Source organism: Passer montanus, unplaced genomic scaffold, assembly GCF_014805655.1.
Source record: "Passer montanus isolate IOZ18808 unplaced genomic scaffold, ASM1480565v1 scaffold22, whole genome shotgun sequence".
In the NCBI taxonomy this organism is placed as follows: Eukaryota; Metazoa; Chordata; class Aves; order Passeriformes; family Passeridae; genus Passer; species Passer montanus.
Window position 1 is genome coordinate 3,181,942 of NW_024366815.1, and position 22,396 is coordinate 3,204,337.

The 22,396-nt window shown below is 34.9% G+C and overlaps 1 protein-coding gene across 2 annotated transcripts in view; it reads right to left on the reverse strand.

Annotated features, from left to right (window-relative positions):
- RICTOR (RPTOR independent companion of MTOR complex 2) overlaps positions 1-22,396 on the reverse strand; it is a 77,302-nt gene that overhangs the window by 29,323 nt on the left and 25,583 nt on the right. For both annotated transcript variants that reach the window (XM_039709847.1, XM_039709846.1), the window contains exons 4-19: positions 19,255-19,319; positions 17,039-17,170; positions 16,051-16,114; positions 12,099-12,225; positions 11,050-11,219; positions 10,738-10,805; positions 9,485-9,552; positions 8,095-8,177; positions 7,373-7,460; positions 6,449-6,539; positions 6,239-6,305; positions 6,050-6,130; positions 4,662-4,762; positions 2,998-3,160; positions 2,495-2,596; positions 81-127 (exon numbers count right to left, since the gene is read on the reverse strand). In XM_039709847.1, the coding sequence (XP_039565781.1) occupies positions 81-127; positions 2,495-2,596; positions 2,998-3,160; positions 4,662-4,762; positions 6,050-6,130; positions 6,239-6,305; positions 6,449-6,539; positions 7,373-7,460; positions 8,095-8,177; positions 9,485-9,552; positions 10,738-10,805; positions 11,050-11,219; positions 12,099-12,225; positions 16,051-16,114; positions 17,039-17,170; positions 19,255-19,319 (1,517 nt within the window). The remainder of the gene's footprint in view (positions 1-80; positions 128-2,494; positions 2,597-2,997; positions 3,161-4,661; positions 4,763-6,049; positions 6,131-6,238; positions 6,306-6,448; positions 6,540-7,372; positions 7,461-8,094; positions 8,178-9,484; positions 9,553-10,737; positions 10,806-11,049; positions 11,220-12,098; positions 12,226-16,050; positions 16,115-17,038; positions 17,171-19,254; positions 19,320-22,396) is intronic.

Here is a 22,396-nt window from a genome sequence, read left to right on the forward strand (position 1 = left end):
AGGGAATATTTAATTGCAGTACTAAAAACCAGTTTTCCAAATTTCTTTCTTCAAAGGAAGTCTACATAACTTTTACATACCTGTGCAACTGTTCATCTTTGTAGTTCCTTAGATTTATATTTGGCCACTAGAAAAAACAGCAAATATAGCATTATATGAAACTTGTACATCAGTCCTTCATTAGCCAGTAAAATTCACTTATTTCTATCAGTTGTATTTACTTAATAATTAAAAAGTTTTATTGCACCTAATGTTAAATCTTAAAAAAGACATGATTTTATTAAAAAGCCCACACTGCCTGCCTCAAGAATTGTTCAGGTTTTTTTTGTGAAGGATAGGGAATGTTGGTCACATGCTATATGTACAAGACCACAGTTCTAATGAAAAAAAAAAAAAACCAAAAAAAAACCCCACACTATGAGAAACTGATTTTAAAAAAAAAGATTTTGCTTAGTTTCTTTTCTGCAAGTAATAAAAAATTTGATATGCATAACAGGGAAATAATTTTTGGCTGCTGTTTTGAATATTCATCAGATTTGGCTTAAAAGTAATCATTATTCTGTTACAGATCACTTAAATGCTGCTTATTAAAATGGTATTTAAACTCCCTTGTTGATACTTTCTAAGATATATTAAGAAGGACCACATGAGAAATAACATTCTCTTTTTTCCCATTACATTTTCCGCTGTTTTTACAGCCATCTGTTGTCTCTATGGTTTCAGATTTCTTTCTGTTGCTACTAGTGAGTATCTTCTTGTCAGGAATGGAAAAAAAAGTGAATCAAACATTCTTCTTTCCTATCTATGTGACAGTGTTCTACATTTCCAGTTGGTATTCCAGTATTAAGACACACATGGCACTAGTTAATGATTAGTAAAATTGACTACACCATGTAACAGTGCCACATACAGACAAGGCTGACACTTTTGCTGCTCTTTTAGCAGCTTAAACAGCAAGCTGAGCAAGCGAAAAAGGCAGTAAGGCACCACCTGAGCTGCACACAATGAGGTGGTTGGAGAGCTGATGCTCCACAGATACAAGGCTGCAACAGACAAGCAGGAGGTGAGCAGCCAAATGAGGTAACACATTTCAGACACTGGATCTGGATCCTGCTCATTACAGGACTAAAGACAACTACTCTGGTAACATTATCTCAGTTTACGCTGGTGTTACACAAGAACAGAAATGGTTAAAAGTAAGCCAGAAAACACACACACTTCTAATTCAGAAAGGAGTTCCCAGTTTTCAGACATTAGGAACCTTCTGACAGAACACTAGAAAATACATTGCTGGGGAAGTTTGAGATGGCAGAGAAACTGGCTGTTTCACACAAATTTCAGTTAAAAAAACCCCAAAACATGGAGGTCTACTACATAAGGCTTCCACTGTTAAAATACTACACAGACTAAACAGTGAGATACTGAAAAACAGTGTTCTGATAATATCTTTAATTGTCAATCAAAGATAAAAGTACGACTAATAATAGTTATCTAGTAACCCAGTAAATTGTATAATGGCAGTAAAAAAGTCTGTAAACAGTGAAATCTGGTGGAGCAAAGCTACTGTCATATACATATTCAGGTCTTTATACCAGACAGATTCTTGCTCTTTCAACTTTATCGGTCCCTGAAAAAAAGGCACAGAAATATTTAGTTTCTTTTCTTTTTCTCAAAAAAACAACATAGTCTTGATTATGACTGTCACCATTAAGCCTTTTTTGTACTTTCACCATCTTTGTAACAACACAGTAAAGAAGACAGTAAGAGAATGCTACTCAGCTCAAAGATGGCTTTGATGCACAGAATGACATCTTGGAACAATTTTGGTTTGAAGATTATATTAAGTACTTAGAAAGTTTTCTTAGTCAGGCAAAATATATTTTCTGCTTACAAAAAGAGGTAGTATCTTAAAATCTGTGCATTAAATATATTTAAGATATACAAATATATTTAAAACAATGCCCATCACCCCATTAGTTATTTCCTTTATGATGTAAAAGAAATTAATTCTGTAATGAAATCAATGCTACAGAAGTATTTGCATTAGTTCAAAACATTTAATGAAGTTTTCCTACATGGTTCAGTCTAAGCATCTCAAGTTTGATCTAGATCCCACCTCTTACTACAACCTTCAGCTCACATTATTTAAAAAAATCTGCTATGAATCGAATCATAGCAGTACCCCTCTACAGTCTGAAGTATTAGCAGCTTTAAAGACAATATACCTAATTCTATAATGTTGATTTCTATATAAATAAAGACATGAAACATTTAATACATGCTTCTTAGGAAAACTGTGATTTAACTATGAGTTTTTTAATATAGTTTAAGGGCTGTATACAAAGAGACTACAGCAGCACTGACTAAACCCAGGAGATTCTAATTCCCTGAAATAAAACAAATTATTAGATGTACTCTGGAATGCATATTAGAAAGCCAAAGCTCACATGTGAAACAGACTTTTTCTCCAACATATTATCTTTTGTAAGCTCACCTTCAGTATGGTCCCTATTAAATTCCAATTCCAGTCGAGGTTCTCTTTGTGATTGAGAACTTGGCTGTCTCGAAGATTCATGATGAGTGCTTCTTCTGTATCCTGGAACACAGACATGAAAAATTACAACAGGTTTCCCTGCATCATCTTGTTCAGTCTCGCCACATGAAATACCGCTCATGTAAAAATCATTAAAAGGGCTGTGTTTCACAGTAATGTGCACTTGAAGGTAAATTGTATGGTTAGAGTACTGCATTAAGAATCTAAAAGTAAGAGTTTACAACTGGTTGCAAAATGCATTAAAATTTATTGGAATTTCATTCCTCAATTTACAGAAATGCGATTTAGTATCCAGAAGTACTCACAAGACTAATGAGATAAAAAAATACTACACAGAATCACACAAATGATTCTGAATTACACTGAGTGAAGCTTGAGGGGTAGGATGCAAGTCTCCACAACACAGGGTGAAATTCAGTTGGAAAAATGAATTATCATAATACCTTTAAAATAAAGATGTCTTTCTGCACACGGTACTGATCCCTTTTCTGGTGTGTTGAGATTGCTTTCTGAATAATATGATCTAAATGGAGGCTGTAAGGTTTAGGGCCTCTTTTCTTCATCTCGTGGAAACGTTTTAAGCAGTTGAGTGCTGCACTTGCTCGCCTAATAAAAACATAAATGTTATAATTAGTATTTGGCAATTGCTATCAGACTAAAGGGGACCACCATCTCCTGAGCAAAGAGTTCAAGAGAAAGAGCTGACAAACAATTCTGAAACAAAGAAAATTATTTTCTTGAGACACATTTTTATACATCTACCAGTCAGTCTCATATCAAAATTACACAGAAAATTATCATTTAGAGTTTCTAGCACTAGTTTCTAGTATTATCCTTACTGGTAACTTTTCTTCTGCTCTGCAATTACTGGTGTCTGTCACAGTTCAGAGAGGATATTGGAAAGTTTAAAGTTGATTTCCATTGTGAGATATCACAGTAGATCAACATCCTGCAGTAAAGTTGGTAGCTGAGAATGCTAGCTTCAACTTAGAGTAACAAAGTGTCTCTCATCCATTCTTATCCCCATCCCGCCTCCCTGCAAGGGTGGCAGGAGCATCAATAGTACACTTCCTGTTCTTATATCTAAACTTGTTTCATATACCTAATCTTGTTTCTGTTTTCTAGGAAAAGATAGGGAGTAACTTGATTGACAGCTGACAAGGGTAAAACCAGTTAATTATAAAACAATGGTAGCAGAAAAAAAACCACCTACTGAGCAAATAAAAATAAAGAAGTCTAAAAAAGAAGAGTTAAGTCTATCTTTCTTCCCCATAAACGAAAATTGTCATAGTGTAGGAGAGTGCTTTTATTTTATTTTCAAGCAAATACCTTTGGATTTGGTCACTTATTTAAATTGTTTGAATTTAATCTGTAACACAGATTACAGTTTTTTCAGACTATAAAATAGTGTAGAGTGCTGACCAATTCCAAAATCCTCAAACAAAAAATACTACTTCTAAAAAAAAACAAACTTTCTTTCAACAGAAATGGGAATTCTTACTACTCTATCTGGTGTGTGCAGAAAGGCCAACAAGGACAACAATTCCAGATAATGTATATCTGTCTTCTGCTCTTTATCCTTTCTTTCACCCCAGCACTTTGGCCATGTGAAATATCCTCTCCTGAAATTTCAGATATGCCTTTTTTGAAAACTAATGCTGTCATTGCATAGCAAAGTCTTCCACTGACATATAAGAAACCTTCAAAACTAAAAAACAGAAGAGCATTACACTTTCAGGAAGTACTCTACAAGCAGCATTTATCATTTCACACTAGCAGTTTAGAAAAATGCTGTAATTTATCACTGATAACACAATGAAAGACAGAACATTATATATCAAAACACTGGTTTGACAAGACAGATCAGAAATGGCAAGAGTCCTTAACAAATACATTTTTACAAGTGAAAGAAACCTCTACACACTCATTTTGTCTTCTACAAAGAAAACCAACTCTGAACATAAAGTTGAAGAAATACATATTAAAGACATGAATTTATAAAATTATTTGATTTCTTCCATTAGGAAATTTCAATTGTATAAAGCACAGAGAAAACAGCATTTTGTGACAGAAATTTATGCTTTCAAATGTAACATATAATTCTTACTGTCTTTTCTCTTTCATGATGTCAAAGGATGCTGCCATATTCATCAATGTTGGTAAGCAATGCAAGTGATGGCTATGAGAATGAGGAAGAATTGTATTTGCCTACAAAAAACCCAACAAAGGACCAGTTAGAACAACTTATTACAACAATTTCATCTATCTTTTTAGGATCAACATTTCAAGAATCTACCACTTTTCACAAGATTTAAAAAAATTTATGACAACAAAATTACATTTTGCTTAGTGTCTGAGCATAATTACACACACCATTTTGAATTTGTAATCTAACAAATCAACCTGAATTGAACTAGAAAGTAACTTGAAACAATTTCAGACTTTTATAATACATACTGTTTCCACTGGAGTTTAAGTTGTAATACACAAAAACTTGCAAAGCATGAGATATGCTTATGTCATGCATATAAAAGTACTGAAAAACCCTAAAATCAGAAATCAAATTGAAGCTGATGATTCTACTAAAGCATTACTGCACGAACCCCCCTGATTTATTCATTCTAAGTTACTAGACATTTAACTGCTTTTAACAAACCTATGTAGCTCTGCAAATATTTTTAGAAACTCAAGAACAGGAAGATAAAGAGATTACTTACATTTCCAAGCACTAAATAAACAGGTAAGTATTTTTTTCAGTTTCTGCGAAACAGTAGCCATATCTGATTAACAGATCATCCTTCAGAAAATTAAAAAATACCTGTGCTTTACAGCATACTCCAGTGTGAGTTACCGATCATGCCCATTCAAAAGTATTCAGAAAACCAGAAAAATAGGATATAATATTATAAAAAAATGTAGCACTGGAGTGTTTATGAAAACAGTATCATCATCTCAGTACAAGATTAGTTTAAGAGAGAGAAGATACTGTAAGAGCTGTCTTAGGTCCACTGAAGTGGAATGAAGCTGAAGTTTCCCTGCAGCAGGAGCACTGCACCAAGACAGAGTTGCCTGAATGAGTAAAATTGAATACCAAAAGTACATCAAGCTGAGTATGAAAAAATTTTCATCTGTCTCCCCTGTGAGGCAGAAAGCTGAACACACTTGGTCAGAGGACTACTGACCATCATTCTAAGAAAAGCAAAAATTAGCAATGGTCCTTTTCCCAAACACAGTTACTGATGGGAGAGCTACTATGGCAAGAAAGTGAGAGTCAGACCTACACATAGCCTTGGAGCAGAACCCCTAGCACTTTAAATACTTTCTAAAAAGTCTTCCTACTGAATTATACTGGTTTTAACCTATGAAGTGCCGGAAGATATAATGTGAAATTAATCCACTATTCAGATGAAAATGACATATTTCAAACTTGGAATACAAATTAATGCTATAATAGCAAGTATCTATTTACAAGTAGTTACATAGAGTGGTATTTACCATGTGCAGAAGTTCTCCCAAAAGGATAGTTGCTCTCACAGATACATGGTCATCGCTACTTGTGATCACTTCAACCAGACCCTTCAGAAAGCAAAAAAAAATATTACAACATTCAATGTATAACATCTTACTTAACTCTTGCAGGAAAAACGTAGCAAGCATGTACTAAAACTGAAAGTCATTAGTTACCTCTAAAAGTCCATTGGTAATAAAAGCAGAAAGGACTAAAGCCAAGTAATTATCCATGAGATCCGGCCTAAAGAGAAAGAAAGTAGGAAAACAGTTTAGAAAGTACATTCTTATTGTTCCAGCAATAAAACGAGAAATGTTTTGTCCACACTGCCACAAAACAAAACAAGAAGAATGGTTTAGACTAAGTTAAGTTCAGTAAATGCTCACCTTGACCTGGCTCGATGTGGTAAAACAGTTTTAGCCTCAGCAGCTACAAAGCCATCAGAAAGTCTCCAGCAGTCTTGAAATCTGCCTGGATCTAGAACAAGAAAATATGGACAATGTTATTTATAAACTTCGTTTTTACAGTATTATTATAATGGCAGTCAGTATGTAAATAATAATCCTTGCCTGCAAATATTATTTCAGGTAGTTTCAAATTACAGAAAATTTTGTCAGAGGAGATCTCTAACAAGTCATCTAATCCACAGTCCTGAACACAGCAAGGGTACCTTGAAAGCTAGGACAAAGATTGTATCTAAGTGTCAACAAAAACAGTGATATTTCCAATTCATAAACATATTTAAGAGAAAATACCATTAGCACCTAAAATGTTACCAGGTGCATCCATATATAGGAGTAGCAAGTTTGCAACAAAGAATCATTTATTTACTTACAAATTAAAAAAAGCAGAGACTTCTCTTGGGTTTACAAAAGAGTAATTCCAAAGGTAAAATACTAATTTGATTTAAATTTAAAGACATGAAAAAGCATGCATTTGCCCCCAAAAAAGCAGCAGTCTAAGGACAACGTGGACAGCTAACAGACAATATATAGAACTAACAGACTAATAACTTGTCTGTAGTATTCACTAACACATCCACAATTCTGAATATTCCTAACAGTTCAAAGAAGTCTAATCTGCACTGCTGACCTTACAGTATCTTGTGCTAATGTCTAACTATGCTGATCTTTCATCAAACTCATAACACTTAACAGGTGATAAAGAATTTCAGACAGGACTTCAGAGCACCTAATAAACTCAGTGATAAAACAAAGGCAATTTACAGTACATAGGAGACAGCAAAGTTTTCAAATTTGTATAGGAGTGTAACAGACACAATTCTTATGTGATTTGTTTTAAATACTTACCTACACTGAGAAGTGCCTCGATAAATTCTTCTGCAATAACAGGGAGAGGAAGGCGAAATATATCGTAGAGAACTTCAAGCAGACCTCGCTACCAAGGAAAACATAACACAACAGGAATTTTACACACTTACAAAATTGTCCCTTTTTCACTATTAATACTGACCTTAAGATTTCTAAAGTGCTAACATGGGTGCATTTGTTGAAGTGCTTTTTTCACAAATGGAAATAAACTGCAGAAGAGAGGAAGGGGCTTTTTTACTTTTGAATTGTCCTTTATTGTCACTATGAGTGCTATAGTAGCTCACGCTACTTGGATTGCAGATTGTTAGAACAGTTACATCTGGAGCCATCAACTTTTCTCTAGTAAGTTTAATTTGTGAAGAAATATTTTTTTCCCCTGGAATTCAACTTTGATTATTATGCTTTATTCTTGTGACTGCAGCTACTGTAACCTTGCTTTGGTTTGTGACCAGAGTAAAAACTAATTTATGAACTCTTCTCTCTTCTATTTTGTCACATATACATGGTGTGCTTCCCAATTTCATAGGAATTTTGTAACAGAATTACAGACTTGAATTTTGGGGGTCAAATAAACTCAAGAACAGCTGTCTCATAACTGGAGTTTGTGTTTATTTAAACCATTTAACTGTTTAAAAGTTAATAATAATTTAATTAAAATACTAAGTATTATTCCTACATTAGTACTAAATATTCACACCTACCCGGATTTCCATATTTGGTATACAGAGTACCCCAATAAGAGACTGAATCCCAGAATTTCCAGGTTTGCACAGACTGATAATACCTAGAAAACATTAAATGTATAACGATACTCCCTCATCAACAAAATAACGGACAATAGACACATTGCTAAATTAGATTTCCAGTTTGAAAACAAGCACACATGAAAAAGAATTACTAATCACAAACATTTTCACCAAGATAAAATTTTCTCCTTCCCAGTCAATAATATTTATATAAATATAATATTTTATAAATATTCAACAATATTTAACAAAACTTCCTAATCACAAAACTTTATGTCCTCATTAAAAGGCTGTGCTACTTTGGTCCTTCCTATTGTGAACAATACTCAAAAGTTACCTGTGAAAACAACATATACATGGAAGAAATGACAAAAAGACAAAGATGTCTGTAATGAGTAACGCTTAAGCCTGAAAAGGTTTTCATCATCTAAGCAGAAATGAAAGGTATTTCAATCAAAAGCTGCATTTTAACCTAACAAATTAATTAATTTCTCTTTAGTCTCAGGAGAATTCTAACAGCTGTTAGATCCAAGTACCTGAATGCTGGAAGACGCAGTAACACACCTATTACAAACTGTTTTTTGAAAGTTTTAAAGTCAACACATGCCTCCTCACAAGAAACTTGAAAGATATCTGGATATTAAAATTAAGCTTAGCAATCACTGACAGAAATTAAAAAAATAAGACAAATAGCGTCACAAAATAGCTTAAGTACAGCCTGGAAAAATTCCACTCAAAATTCTGGTAAATGTTTATTTTAACTGATTTAAATCTGCAAGACAGTGTCTTGACAAAAAAAAAAAAAAAGACAATCCCTGAGGCAGTACCTTCATCTTACATACTGTAATATCACAGAGAAAGGATTTAGTAAAATGGGAAAAAAAAATTTGATTTAGAAATATTTTCTACATGAAAAATTGCTAACTATGTCCATTTCCAACTTCTCTTCAACTATGGCAAAAGCAGGTAAAGCATTTGCCAATATCTCTTGAACACAGACAAAAAGACTTCATTTACAGAGACAGAACTATCTCAAATGTAAGTTCTTATGATATGATGCTATTTTAAACATCCTTTCACGCATTAGATTTCAAGAATGACCATCAAGATATAATTTATAAGGCATTTTACACAGAAGGGGAAAAGCTGTGCCTTCTCAGGAGTCTAAGAAAACTATGCAGTGCATCCTCCAACTTTACAGTATCAAAACACATATTAAGTAGCATTGTAGGAAGGTATTGATAGAAATTAGACATATCAAATGAGACAGATCCTGTGTCATTTATACTAGAAAGTAAAATCACACTTCCAATCATCCCATTTCAAACAAATAAACAAACCTTACCTGCCCATGATCGAAATGCTGCCACTATTCCCATTTTACTAGCTAGGAATCGTGCTTCTCTGTCCTCTCTGCCATTGAAACAACAAATGTTACAATGCAGGTAATCATTACAAAACAAACTACAGCACTACAGTATTATTATTAAAAGGTAGTTAACTGAGATTGGGGACAAAATCCAGAGTAAAAGTATGCATACATGTGTACATATGTATTTACACAATGCATATACATACATAAAAGGTTTAGAATTTTTGATTATTGTTCTGGGGACAAAATCCAGAGTAAAAGAAATATTCTAAGTATGCATACATGTGTAGATATGTATTTACACAATGCATATACATACATAAAAGGTTTAGAATTTTTGATTATTGTTATTTTTCCTCTTACAGGGGAGTTTCCAGAGGAGAAGAACATAAAAAAACCCCAGAGGGGTCAGATGAATCACTCTGCACCTCTGCTGACACAAAGTCTATAGAAGAGATGTAAAGATTTGGACCTTATTCAGTTACCCAGACCTAAGCATCTAATCCCGCTTCATAATTTAAAAATCCTGAAAAATTCAAGTTGTAAGCCACCTCAAGAGATTTCTCTCTAGTCCAAATTACTGCACAAACACCTGTTATCAGACTATGCCAGATTATAAAAACATGGAATGGTTTGGGTTGGAAGGCACCTTTAAAAGTGATCATAGTTCAACCCCACTGCAAGAACTCAGCAAATGCCTTGACAGTGTCCAGAGCTTTAGGGGGTATACAAGCTTCTGTATTTCAGCTTGGATTACCTGCAAAAAAACTCAAGGCTTTATCCAGCTGGGTGCTAGAAACTCAAGGCAGCAGGACCTCTCTGGACAACATACTCTAACTCTTGACCAGCCTCATATAAAATCATCCCCACTGCCCCTCATATCAAGTTGAAATCTTTCTTGCTTCCATTTGTCTTCTGTTGCTGTTCGTCTCTGTTGCTTCTTGTCCTCCCACCTTACACCACCAGGAAGGGCCCTGGCTACATCATCTTGAAAGCTCTTTCATAGGTAGTAAAAAGGCTGCTATGCAGCAGAGGGTGTCCCTCAACCCTCTCCTCTCTAGGCTAAACAAGCCTTTTTAAATCTTAAATGCTTAACAGTATTTTAGAAAACTGCATTCTGGCCTATGATATTCAACTTTTAGAAATTTAGTATTTGGAAGGAAGTACAGCTCAATTCTAACACTACAAACATAACTGATGGCACAAGTAGCAGTACTAACACTTACTTGAGTTGTCCTTCTGCTGTGTCTGGATTATGCCTGTAGTGAAAATCTGTGTAAGGGGCTAAAATTCGCTAAACAAAAGAAAGACACACATGAAAATACAGTTAAATCACTAGTGCCCTTTCCTCAGTCCCACTCCAAACTGTTATATTATTTCTGCTTCATAAATCTCAGGCTTTTAGCCTAAAACATTTTATCTTTTAGATAAAATGTCACTGTGCACTAATACACAGGAAATCTGAGACAAAAGTAGAACATTGTAATGGGTAATACAGTGTTTCATTTCTGTCACTAAACAAACAAAACTGCACTCACCTCTAATTCTACATCTGCTCGCACATACTGTCGGGTCTTTGGATGATTAATGAGGTGCAAAACTGTAGTTATCAGAGCCTCATTTATTCGGCTTAGCTGACAGTCAATCACATTTTTCAAGATGGTACTTAAACCACCCCGAAGAGCCACCACCTCAGGATTCTGAAGCGCTAGACAAAGGAAAACAAGTAATTTTGGCCAGTGATCTAAGGTAAAACCTTTCATGGCATATGACAAACTTGTCAGATCTAGTATGGGTATCTTATCTGTCCTGAACACTGCTGAGGCACATGTAAAGCTTTTAATGGAACTAGCTGACACTAGTAATGAATGATGATATTGAATTCACTTATCATACACAAAAATACTCGTCACTCAGTTTCCAGTTGGGCCATTTCTCAACTTAATTCCCAACCAAGTTTCCATACAGTAATTTCTGGATTTTCCAATAAAGAGTTTTCATACTTCACTGAACCAACATAGATAAAAAAATTATACTGAAATAAGAGTAACATTTTGTTTGTTTCTTTAAAACAGAAGCTTTAATCCTGAAAACAAATTACTGAATTATTTCCCACAGATTGATTTTGAAATCCTTCAAAAATCAGCAGCCAAATGAAAGTTTAGGGAGTTAGTATAAATCACTGTCCTGATAACTACAGCACCCACCCCAAATTTTTTTAGAAATGAGGATATTTTGTAGTTCTCTGAACACTTCTAAATTTGTCAGCATCTTGTGTATGGAAATCTCCCTATTTCAAATGCATTAATTTAAGAAACACCAACTGCAGTAGAGAAATGTTTTTAAGGCAAACCAAAAACTGTCAAGTCTTGAAGGAAAAGATGAAAACTTGAAACCTTTGCCTATGATACATAAACAGATTTTAAGTAATTTTGGCTTATATCATACAAACAACTGAAATCCATGAAACTGTCGATAGGAACACTAATTCCCTATTAAACAAGTAACACTCTAATTCCCTATTAAACAAGTGGTGTAAATGACAACCACGTCATAATTGAACACTAATTAAGAAAAATTACCTTACCTAGTTCACAGATAATGGCTATACATGCTCGAACCATTCTGTCTCTTTCTTGAAGACCATCATTTCCAACTGCTATCAAAGAATTAGTAATAGAACTGGGGAACAATGAAGCATTCACAGTGATCATCTGCCAAAAAGGAAAGAAAAAGCCTTCTGGTTTCTTTACATTTCTCTAAATGCACTTACATATTCACCAGTATTCTGCTACCTTCATACACAGTTAGACAGACCAGTCCACCTATTACTTGGTTGTATCTGGTGAATATTCACAACTATTTATTTTGCTCTTGAAATTTTTTCAATTTTTTTGTTTGTCAATTTCATTCTCTTTGTGCTTCAGGTTTTTTATTTTCATATTTTATCTTAATAAGAAAGAATTTAAAAGATGGTTTTTGCAGTGAGAATTAAGACTGCCATCATCATAGTTTTCTTTCTCCCAAGAATATCTTTATTGACAACATTATCCAATGACACAGAGTTGATTACAAATTCATCTACTATTAAGGACATTTTGCACTACAGAAAGCCTCGGCTGTGAGTTTGGGACGCTCAAAATTCACACCAGCTTAAGGAGCAAGATGCATTAAAGGTAAAGAAAACGATTCCTGAACAACCAATACCACCAACTCGTCACCGTCACCCAAGTGAGCCTTTGATTACAAAGGCTGAGCAATTGCTTGTTTGTATTTTTTCAATTTGTGAAAATTATATACACATATCCTTCTGGAACAAGATCACTAAACAGATGTATTACTAAGGGGGAAGCAGGTTTTTGTCTGACTGCTTAAAAAGGGAACAGTACAATGTTTTATAGCCCATTCAGCCATTTCACCTTTTTTTCTCCACTAATAAATAAAAATGAGACATAAAAAAATACTCAATATCCATCAAACACCTAAAAAATCAAGACTAGTTTCCCATGCTTTTGCTTAACATCCTTTTTGTTTACAAAAAAACCAGGTTTATCTTCATAATTCTTCCAAAAACATTTTGTCCTACATCCATTTTACATCTCCCCTTGATGTGTTGTAGATATTTGTGCAAAGACAATTAGTTTTTTACCTTTTTTTGCAGAGATGCTAAAATCAGAGGGGATCAACAACTATGACCAAAATACTGGAAGAGTTTTAACAAATCTATCTTTAAATACATGTTTTTGAGAAGCTTCTTGTTATACATAATGTTAATGCAACGAAACAGGAAGCTTTAACATAGGACTTTAGAGAAAAAACAAATTCTCTCCCACCCACACAGTCTTTCACTTTTACACTGGGAAGAAGCAAAAAGAATAAGCAACAGAATAGGTGCACCAATCCACTCTAGAAACTGCAACTTGTTTGCTACTGATATTGAAATGGTACTTCCTGAGAGGACAAGCTGCTCTGCTTCACTGTCTTTGCTTTGCAGACAAGAGAAGGAAAGGCTTCTTGTAACACTCAATTCTAAACACATCAGTAGAAAAAACAAATCTTTGTATTTACTTTGTAAAGGTTCTGTTCTGGGTAATAAAATGCAGTTCCAAAGACCAAGGACAGGTAACGGAAAGCTACTTACAAGTAGCTACAATGAAATAAGTAATGGAGACTATGAAGTTGGTCTTTTAAGACAGCTTTTAGAAAAGAGGAAGAAAGAACATGGCTCATATTGCATCTAGTCCTGACTTCTGCTATAAAAAGAAAACACCCAAACTATTAAGTTTAAAAGAAATGTCTTACTGACTTCTATCAGATAGAAAAATGCTTCTGGAAGCAACTTCATGCCATCCTTTTCACAACTGAAGATGTTACTAAATTTTAAGACTTTTACGCGTAAATGTAGAGATGATTACAACAGGCAGTGAACACTCAGCCTTCAAACACTATTTGGCATGAACTTTAAAAAGCCAGATTGTTTTAAAATCTACCTACACCATTTAAACTATTATTTTTAAAATAAAGTTTATGATTGCCTTTTCTAAATTCATAAAGAAATATTACTATTTTATATTTTGTTGTTCTTCTCTATGAAAAGAAAGAAAAGAGAAGGTTTTAATTTTAATGTATGCAATTCTCACTGACATTTTTACTACCTAAGATGAGGTTAAAGAGCCACATCTTGAAACTGAAAACAATAGTTCTGTGATACTGGAAAAACCCAGTTCAGTTTCACAGTTAATTATCTTCTGAACTAGTCTGCTAGCTTTTTTCATTTTATTTGCCATTTATCTTGCCTTTTAGTCATTTATGTAATCTTTTAGGAATCCTGGCGTCAAATGACCAAATCTGAGATACTGAGGGAGATGAAGACAGAGGTAGAAAAAGGGCAAAAGCAGGGTAACAAAACGACAGTGTGAAAATACAGAATATGCTATTCAGGAAACACAGTATTCCTTGTAAAAGAATTTCGTGAGTACTGACTGCTCTATGCCAATGTAAGCCTAACTGCTGTGGCCTAGACAGCACATGAGAAAGCTGTTAAATTCAGTGCTAGCAGGCTGTGTGGCTTTTTGTTGGTCTGACACTGTCTTTTAATACAACAGAATGCTATAAGTAAGTTTCAAAAGATGCTAGAAAAAGCTTTCCATCAACACAGTTCTCAGCATCAAGGAACCACAAGCATGGCTGCACAACCTGTGTATCTGATACACACACCTGGTGCACACCAATACCCTTGCACCATGATGGAGAAAGGATGATCTGCACCTGGTGCACACCAATACCCTTGCACCATGATGGAGAAAAAAAACAAAACACCAAAGGTCAGCTCTATGATTTTTTTGATGTTTCTCTTTGACCATCATTTTTTTCAGATCAAGCTCATGAATTTGTTTCTCTTGCTGTCTCTTCTTTCATGCAAAACAGAAAATGCTCAAAAAAGCCCAGAAATAATGAGGATAAATTTCAAACCTAAATAAAACCCATTATGGATGTGCTTCCATCTTCTGATGAGTCCACAATGAAGCTCTTCTTTCAAAACGGATTTGCAAAAAACTTTTATAATAAAAGTGAAACTTCCTCAAGGACCTGTTCCTTTATACTGGGGCTTTTTTTGTTTGTTTTGGGCTTGTTTGGGTTTGGAGGCAGCTGTCTTTAATATTTAAAACTCTTTTTTGGCACAATTGTTAATCAAGTACATTGTATCTTCTGTGAGACAGAAAATATATTTAGGTAGATTTTAAACACAAAAAGAGATTTCACACAGACAGTACTCCTGAGGAACCGTTCTTCAACTACTTGACAATAATAAAGAACAGCGAAGTCCAGCACAAAGGCAGGATATCAAACTTTACTCCAGTCTTCAGTAGTTTCTATTAGCATATGAGAATAATAAAGAACAGCGAAGTCCAGCACAAAGGCAGGATATTATATTTCCTGAATACATTTGGTACCTCTATATGCCAATTTCTCTAGGGCGAACTCAAAAATACAGCTACCATACTTTCAAATCTACATCCATGGGTACACAGTACAGTAACCATCACAGAGGAAGCACATTTCATTGAGTGTCAGAGACAAAATCCTGTGGATAGCATCAACTGCCAAAGCAGTAAGGCTGTAAGCATTACTGGAATGATCACTTCAGTGACAATTTGTCTCAGTTCTCACATGGCAGCAAATCTCCAAATCTCTGACTCACAAGTGCTTAAACAAACTATACAATGAAGTAGTCATAATTTCAATATTGAAACTTAATGTTGTTTTTATGCCCTTGCATACACTCTTTGATAAGTTTTTCCCTCCAAACGTCCAGTAAGCATGATTTTTCTAGCATACCTGAGATTCTAAATGGTAAAACTATAAAATCAAAACAACTGTCTTCACTACATTTTCTGTCTTTTAAATTATCAGCTATATTACATGATAAAGGTAAAGCAAGGTATTAGAGACTGCAAAAAAGCATTGTTGATGGAGACAGCCAGGAGTCAGCACAAGTGAGTGGTACAGCAGATAGAACCATACATAGGAGCTTTTACCTTTCTGACTAATCGAAGTGCTTGTGTTCTTTCTACTTCATTACTCTGCTGTATGTCAATGCACCTAAAGTAAGTTAAAAAACACAGTTTGTAACTTTCACCTTAACTGTTAACAACTTATGTTAATATTTGTGCATTTGAGTACAAAAGAAAAATAACTCACTTATGGTTTAAAAACGAAACTTTTCAGCAAATATACTCATTATGATACATCAGTTGGTTTATATTTTCTCTGCTATTTTCATTACAATTAAGTCACTAAAATGTTCTCAAATATAAAATGGCAAAGCATAATGCTTCAACAACTATTTTCCGAGCTAGCTGCATTTGTCATTTGCAAATGAGACCACACCGGCTATTTCTAATGTTTCACATCAACACACCTTGAGTGTTTGAGATCAGAAAAGTCCTTTTGCTCCAAAAAAGTTGAACAGCACACTAAAATTACATGTGTATATTTATAAACAGAAATTCACACACATCTGTACCAGTGTATTAAATAAAAAATTTCATTACAGGAAGCACTAGAAGTGCTATTATTTACATCTATTAATCATGCTGATTGTATTATCTCACCGTTGGTTTGCCCTTTGGTATTTTTCTGTTGCATCATTGATTATATTTAGACTACAAATTCTTGGACATCAACTATTATAGCAATGTGATAATACAAAAAATCAAACAATTCCCATACAAAAACTTAAGACATAAACATTATTACTATTTCAACCATATTAACTAACAGCTAATGACATTTATGACTAAAGTAGATATTATTTGGATTACTTCTAATGTATCATATATTAGGACAGCATTTTATTTGGATTAGCTAGTGTGATGAGATATTCTGTTGAAGAAAAATATATTTTATAAAACTACTTACTAAAAACGTAAGAGAATATGGAAACACTTCCCTCCTGTATTAACCATGAAAAGGCAAGTGATTTAGAGCTTTACAGCTCGCAACAAGAAGAAAGATAAGAATTACCTGGCTATCAAATAATCCACTTTCAACTTTAGCACCTTCTGGAGAATAGTGGAGTCTCGAATAAGATAGCGGAGGGCTCGCAATCCTGCTGCTCGCACCTCTTTTGCTTCATTTAGTAAAGCTAACCTCAGACTACAATGAAGAAAACAAGAGGGACAAACAACTATTAGGCAGCAGGTAAACTTCACCATCTAACATGCAGCTACTACTCAATCATTTAAGACAAAAAGTATGATTTTTAAAAAGAAATGTTGTGAACTAATGTTCTGACTTTCAGGTCTTCTCTTGTGCAACACTGAAGGCAAGCCCTCATACAGGTCAGCAGACATAGACAATATATTAATCTTAAAAAGCCACAAATTAATTTTTTCCCCAAATAACAGCTTGTACATCCATGAAATGACACAGAATGAAAACCTGTACATAAATTGTTATTCAACTGAGCATAATACCGGTCCAAGAAAATTAAGAGGTAGAATAAGGTAGGTAAGAAGAAATGAGATATGGAAGAACTCTAGAAATTGAGTTACAAAGCGTGAGGTAGCACACTGTCCTTTTGAAGGCCCTCAAGATATTCATCCCTCCTTCTCAACAACATGCAGGGTGAGGTGGAAATCCTCAACCTCCCAACAACACTTTCTAATAGGATTTTTCACCGGACTTCTAAGAATGTAAATACTTCAGCCACTGAGACTGAGTTTCTACTTCTAAAAAGGTTTGGTTTTTTTTGGTTTTTTTTTTCCCCTTATTCTAGGGTTATCTTACATGTTAATCAGCTACTCCAAGGCAAAAAATCTTCAGAGTCTTTTGGTGAATACCTGGCCAGGGAGCTTACTCCCAGGTGATACCTAGACAATGTAAGCTGCCATATCAATTGCAGAAAAGATTAGTACTTTCAGCACCAAATAGGGAATTGTTTCAAGACCATCTTTCCTGTAATATGAATATGCTACCCACACTTCTTTGGATGCAGCCCAGGACACAGCTGGATTTCTGGACTTGCAAGAATGGACATGGGACTGCTGACTCATGTCCAGCCTCTCGTCCAGCAGGACCCTCAAGTCCTTCTCAACAGGGCTGCTCTCAATCACTTCAAACCCAGCCAGCACTGATACTGAGTGTATTCTTGATACCACAGATCTTTGAGTCCAACTCCTGGCCCTGCACAGGACAACCAACGATCACACTATGAGCCTGAGAGCATTGTCCAAACGTTTCTTGAACTCTGCCAGGCTTGGAGATGTGACCACTGCTCTGGGGAGCCTGTTATGCTGCCCAACCACCCTCTAGATAAAGAATCTTTTCCTGATATCTGGCCTAAACTTCCCCTAATACAATCCAGGCCATTCCCTCAGGTCCTGTCGCTGGTCAATGGAAAGACCAGATCAGTGCCTGCTTCTCCTCTTCCCCTCATGAGGAAGCTGTAGACCAGTTAAAGAACTGGCACAGTGAAATTACAAAGGAAAATATTATCATGAGATTCAACACTCAAATGCAAAAGCTACCACACAGAGATGTGCCACTATCTTTAGGTATGCAGTGAAAACATACAGTTAATAAAAAAGATAAAGACATTGGTTTTAACACAAGGCTTCCCAACATTTTGCTCAAAGAACAATTCGCTTTCCTAAGCTTTTTTGCTTAAGTGAGATCTAAATTGAAAGAACAGAGAAATGCATTAAATAGTCATCTTATTTGCTTTTGTCACCAGTGCTGGTCTTTAAGACAAATTTATAAATTTCTGTGTGGAAATAAGTATACATTTACACTGGACAGTCAAAATGGCCATAAAATACACTGAAATTCCACTTAAAAGTATATACACAGGACATGTCAGTAGCAAGGCAAGCAGTGCTTCATGGACATATACAGACCTGTACAACATAAAATACTGCTCTGTGTTTTGTAGATGTACATTTTTATTAGAAGTGCTTTCTACAACTACTGAAATACTTAGAGGTACTTTTACGTCTCTGAGGAGCATAATGAAGAAATCTACACTTCTGACTTGGAGGGTTTGTCTCTGTTTGCCTAAAAGCGAGTAATATATTTCTGATTTCACTAATTAAAGTATTTGCAGGTTATATACTTGCATTATGAAGCTTCAAACATATTATAAATACAAAATACTAGTTCAGAAGTACAAATGAAGTTTATTTAGTTGCACCAAAACAACTGCAACTCCCTAGGATTGCCTAGTGCTCTTTACTACTTACCATATAATGATGCTGTCATAGGTAAAACCTAACTTTTCTTCAGCATGGCCAGTATTACAAAGAAGCTGAAAATAAGAGAAAATATCTATTATTTATAGATCTCTAAAAATAACCATGAAAAATCATAGATTTTGGGAAATGCTTTCAAAAAAACCAGAGGAATTTAATTTGTAGCAAGGGAGAGAATACCGGCTTCAGACTTCCCTGAGAACTTCTGCTGTCCATATTGTGTTCCTATACACACCAGATATGGAGACTCACCTGTGGATTTTCATACCAAAAAAAGGTTGCACAGTTGTGTAAGCTGTGTACTGGTCAGTCCATTTTACAGCACCACATTGCTAGCTGACAACTGGTAATTTGAGCAGAGAGCAAAAATGACTGAAGTCAAAGCAAATCTGCAGGGGCTCAGGTAAGAGTTTTTGGAACAAAGACTGACACTGACAGGCCGTTATCATGTTTTGTCACAGCAGCACAGAAGTACAAAAAAATCAGAAGGCATTACCAAGTGTCCTGTAACAGACATTTGGTCTTGGCCTGCCACCCATCCTATAGAACTTGTACCTCTGAAAAATCAGAGCAAAGTTTGAATTTATGCACACAAAAAGACAGCGGTATACTGTCACAAACTGGACACTTCAACCATATCTAGTCATTGTGAACAGAGAAGATTTACAAGCACAGTTTTTAAATCCAAAACCATGCTTAAAATGAGCAACCTAGTTTGCCAGTGTTTTAGCCTCTTGAGGAAAGGAAAACAATCTCTTCTGTAAGAAGAGCTGATGCTGTTCTTCTTTTCAAGAACAGCAAAGAAATTCCTAGTAATCTCACTTACTATCCCTGGCTAAAATTATAAAATATTATCATGTCCAAATCCCAAAGCACTTTTCTAGGCACTTCCAAAAACTCAAGTGCCTAATAGTGATTGCAATAGCTTTGCACTTTGTCCTCCATTTTCAAAACAGGCATGTCTTCAGCTCTAAGTCAGCACAGTATTAAGTTTCTCCTAGTGAGGAATTCAGGAAGTATTTGTGCTAACTAGTCATTACCTCTGCTCTGAAAATACTGTGATATATCAAACCCTGTGACACATTCTTTATGTGCACTTCTAACAATAAGACATTTATAATAAACAACACAAACAGCCAAATCAAGGCTACTGTTAAGTTAAAGTATTTAATGTGTTCCATGCTTCAGTTCTACCGTTCACCTCCATCTGAAAAAATGACATATTGACAGGAACTCATCCTTTAAGTAAACCATTAAGTAGAAATTAATTTGGCAATCACATTATGTCTTACAAAATTGTCTTTCAAGAAAAATACTTAGTGATAAAGCTGAAATTTAAGGCTGTTAATGAGAGATAATTAAATTGGCCTGGATCAGTTCCACATTTGGGCTCAAAAAAGTTAATTGAAATATTTTGGATTTTGCATTTTTCTTAACCAAAGACAATTATAAAACATAAGGACAGTTTTTACATAACCTTTTTTTACCACCTTTCAAATTCAAGTGATAATAAAACTAGACAATTGATGCACTAACTGGTTATGACAGTATGCCACTTCCTAACATCAATCTATTTTTATGCCATGTTGTTGGACTGCCTAAGGCCACCACTGCTGCTTTAGCATTTCTATTGACATCTTATGAACTGTAAAAATTGGCTGGCAGTGTGTAAGCAAAACAGTGCGAGAAGATAGTGAGTAAAAACACTTCATTGTTCAGTTGTAGACAATTACATGAATAGTTGTTTAGGCTAATCATTTATACATCTAAACCTTTCCCCAGTGTTCCACCCTAGACACAAATGAGAAATCCTAACTTAACGTAACAGATTGCACTCAACAGCCTATATTTCCTACCTTAAAAAACCCCATAGGATTCTGAAGTAGGAAAACCCCATTTTTGTAGAAAGCTGCTATAGTATGCACTAGTGCATTAGTGAAGCTAGTCTCCTATCACACATGTACCATTGGTTTGCACCTTGAGCAGTCCTGAGATTAAATTGAAGCACCTGATGTATTCCAGGAACCTACCTAACTTGCTGCACTGCTAAAAAGCATTCAGTTCACCGAACCAGTTCTAGTGTGGTTGTCACTCTCACCAAATAAATACAGCGGTTATCAGCTCCTCAATATCAACTGTTTTCAACTATGTATGCGGTCCCACCGCACACATCTTCGCTGATGCTGAAAAGAACTTGACCTTATCTTGAAATTCAAACACAGTCATGTAACCTGAAAAGTTATAACTTTCATCAAGTTTAACCGCTGTTTGGATATAAATTTCTGAATTTGACAGTAATAATTACAGAAGTGTTTCATGGTATCTGTGCATGCATCTAAAATACTTCTCCCACAAAAAAGAAAAAGAGCTAATAGTTAATTCTCCTTTTAATGGGACACCAGTACTTATGTATCTATCAGCCTTCCTTGAAATTTCTATATGTTCCATATAGAAAAAGGCCTAAAACGTTGGACAGCAAGATCAGAGTTGAAAAATGTTTCAGTGACTTGAAAGGTGTGCCCAAACCCAGTAAGAAGATTTAACTAAATAGTAGGAATAGCATATCATATCCTTCAGGGTACCACAGATTAACAGACACATAAGAAATGAAAGTAGAGCAGCAGAGTAACAGAAAATGTCCAGAAATTCACATTCAGAATGTTAATTTAAATAAAAAAGAAAAATTTTATCTCTGGAAATACTACTAGGACTGCTTTATGTTTCAGATTAAGACTTTTTCCATTTCACTGGTTGCTCTCAAAACTGCAAGAACAAAATTTCGTGTGCCATATTTTAAGAGCAAAGTGGAAAATGTGTAGCAGAAAAATGGACAAGGCAGGTAGAAAATCCACCCATGAAGCCTGAGCCATTTGGTTTATTTAACCTAGGGAAAGGAGAAAACAAACTGGTTGGTAAGGATTTCTGTAAGTTTGAAAGGGGGAAAAAATAGTCATGAAAGCTGCTGCATAATGAACAGATTCTTTTCAGCTGGTTCAAATTCCCTGGGCATTTGCTATGGTATAAATGTCTGTCCTTAAATATACTAAAAAAGTATAGCTTTCTTCTCATTTTGCCTTCAAACAACATTAAGTAGATCAATGATTCTGGCACAAATGCAGTGATATTTGTAGAC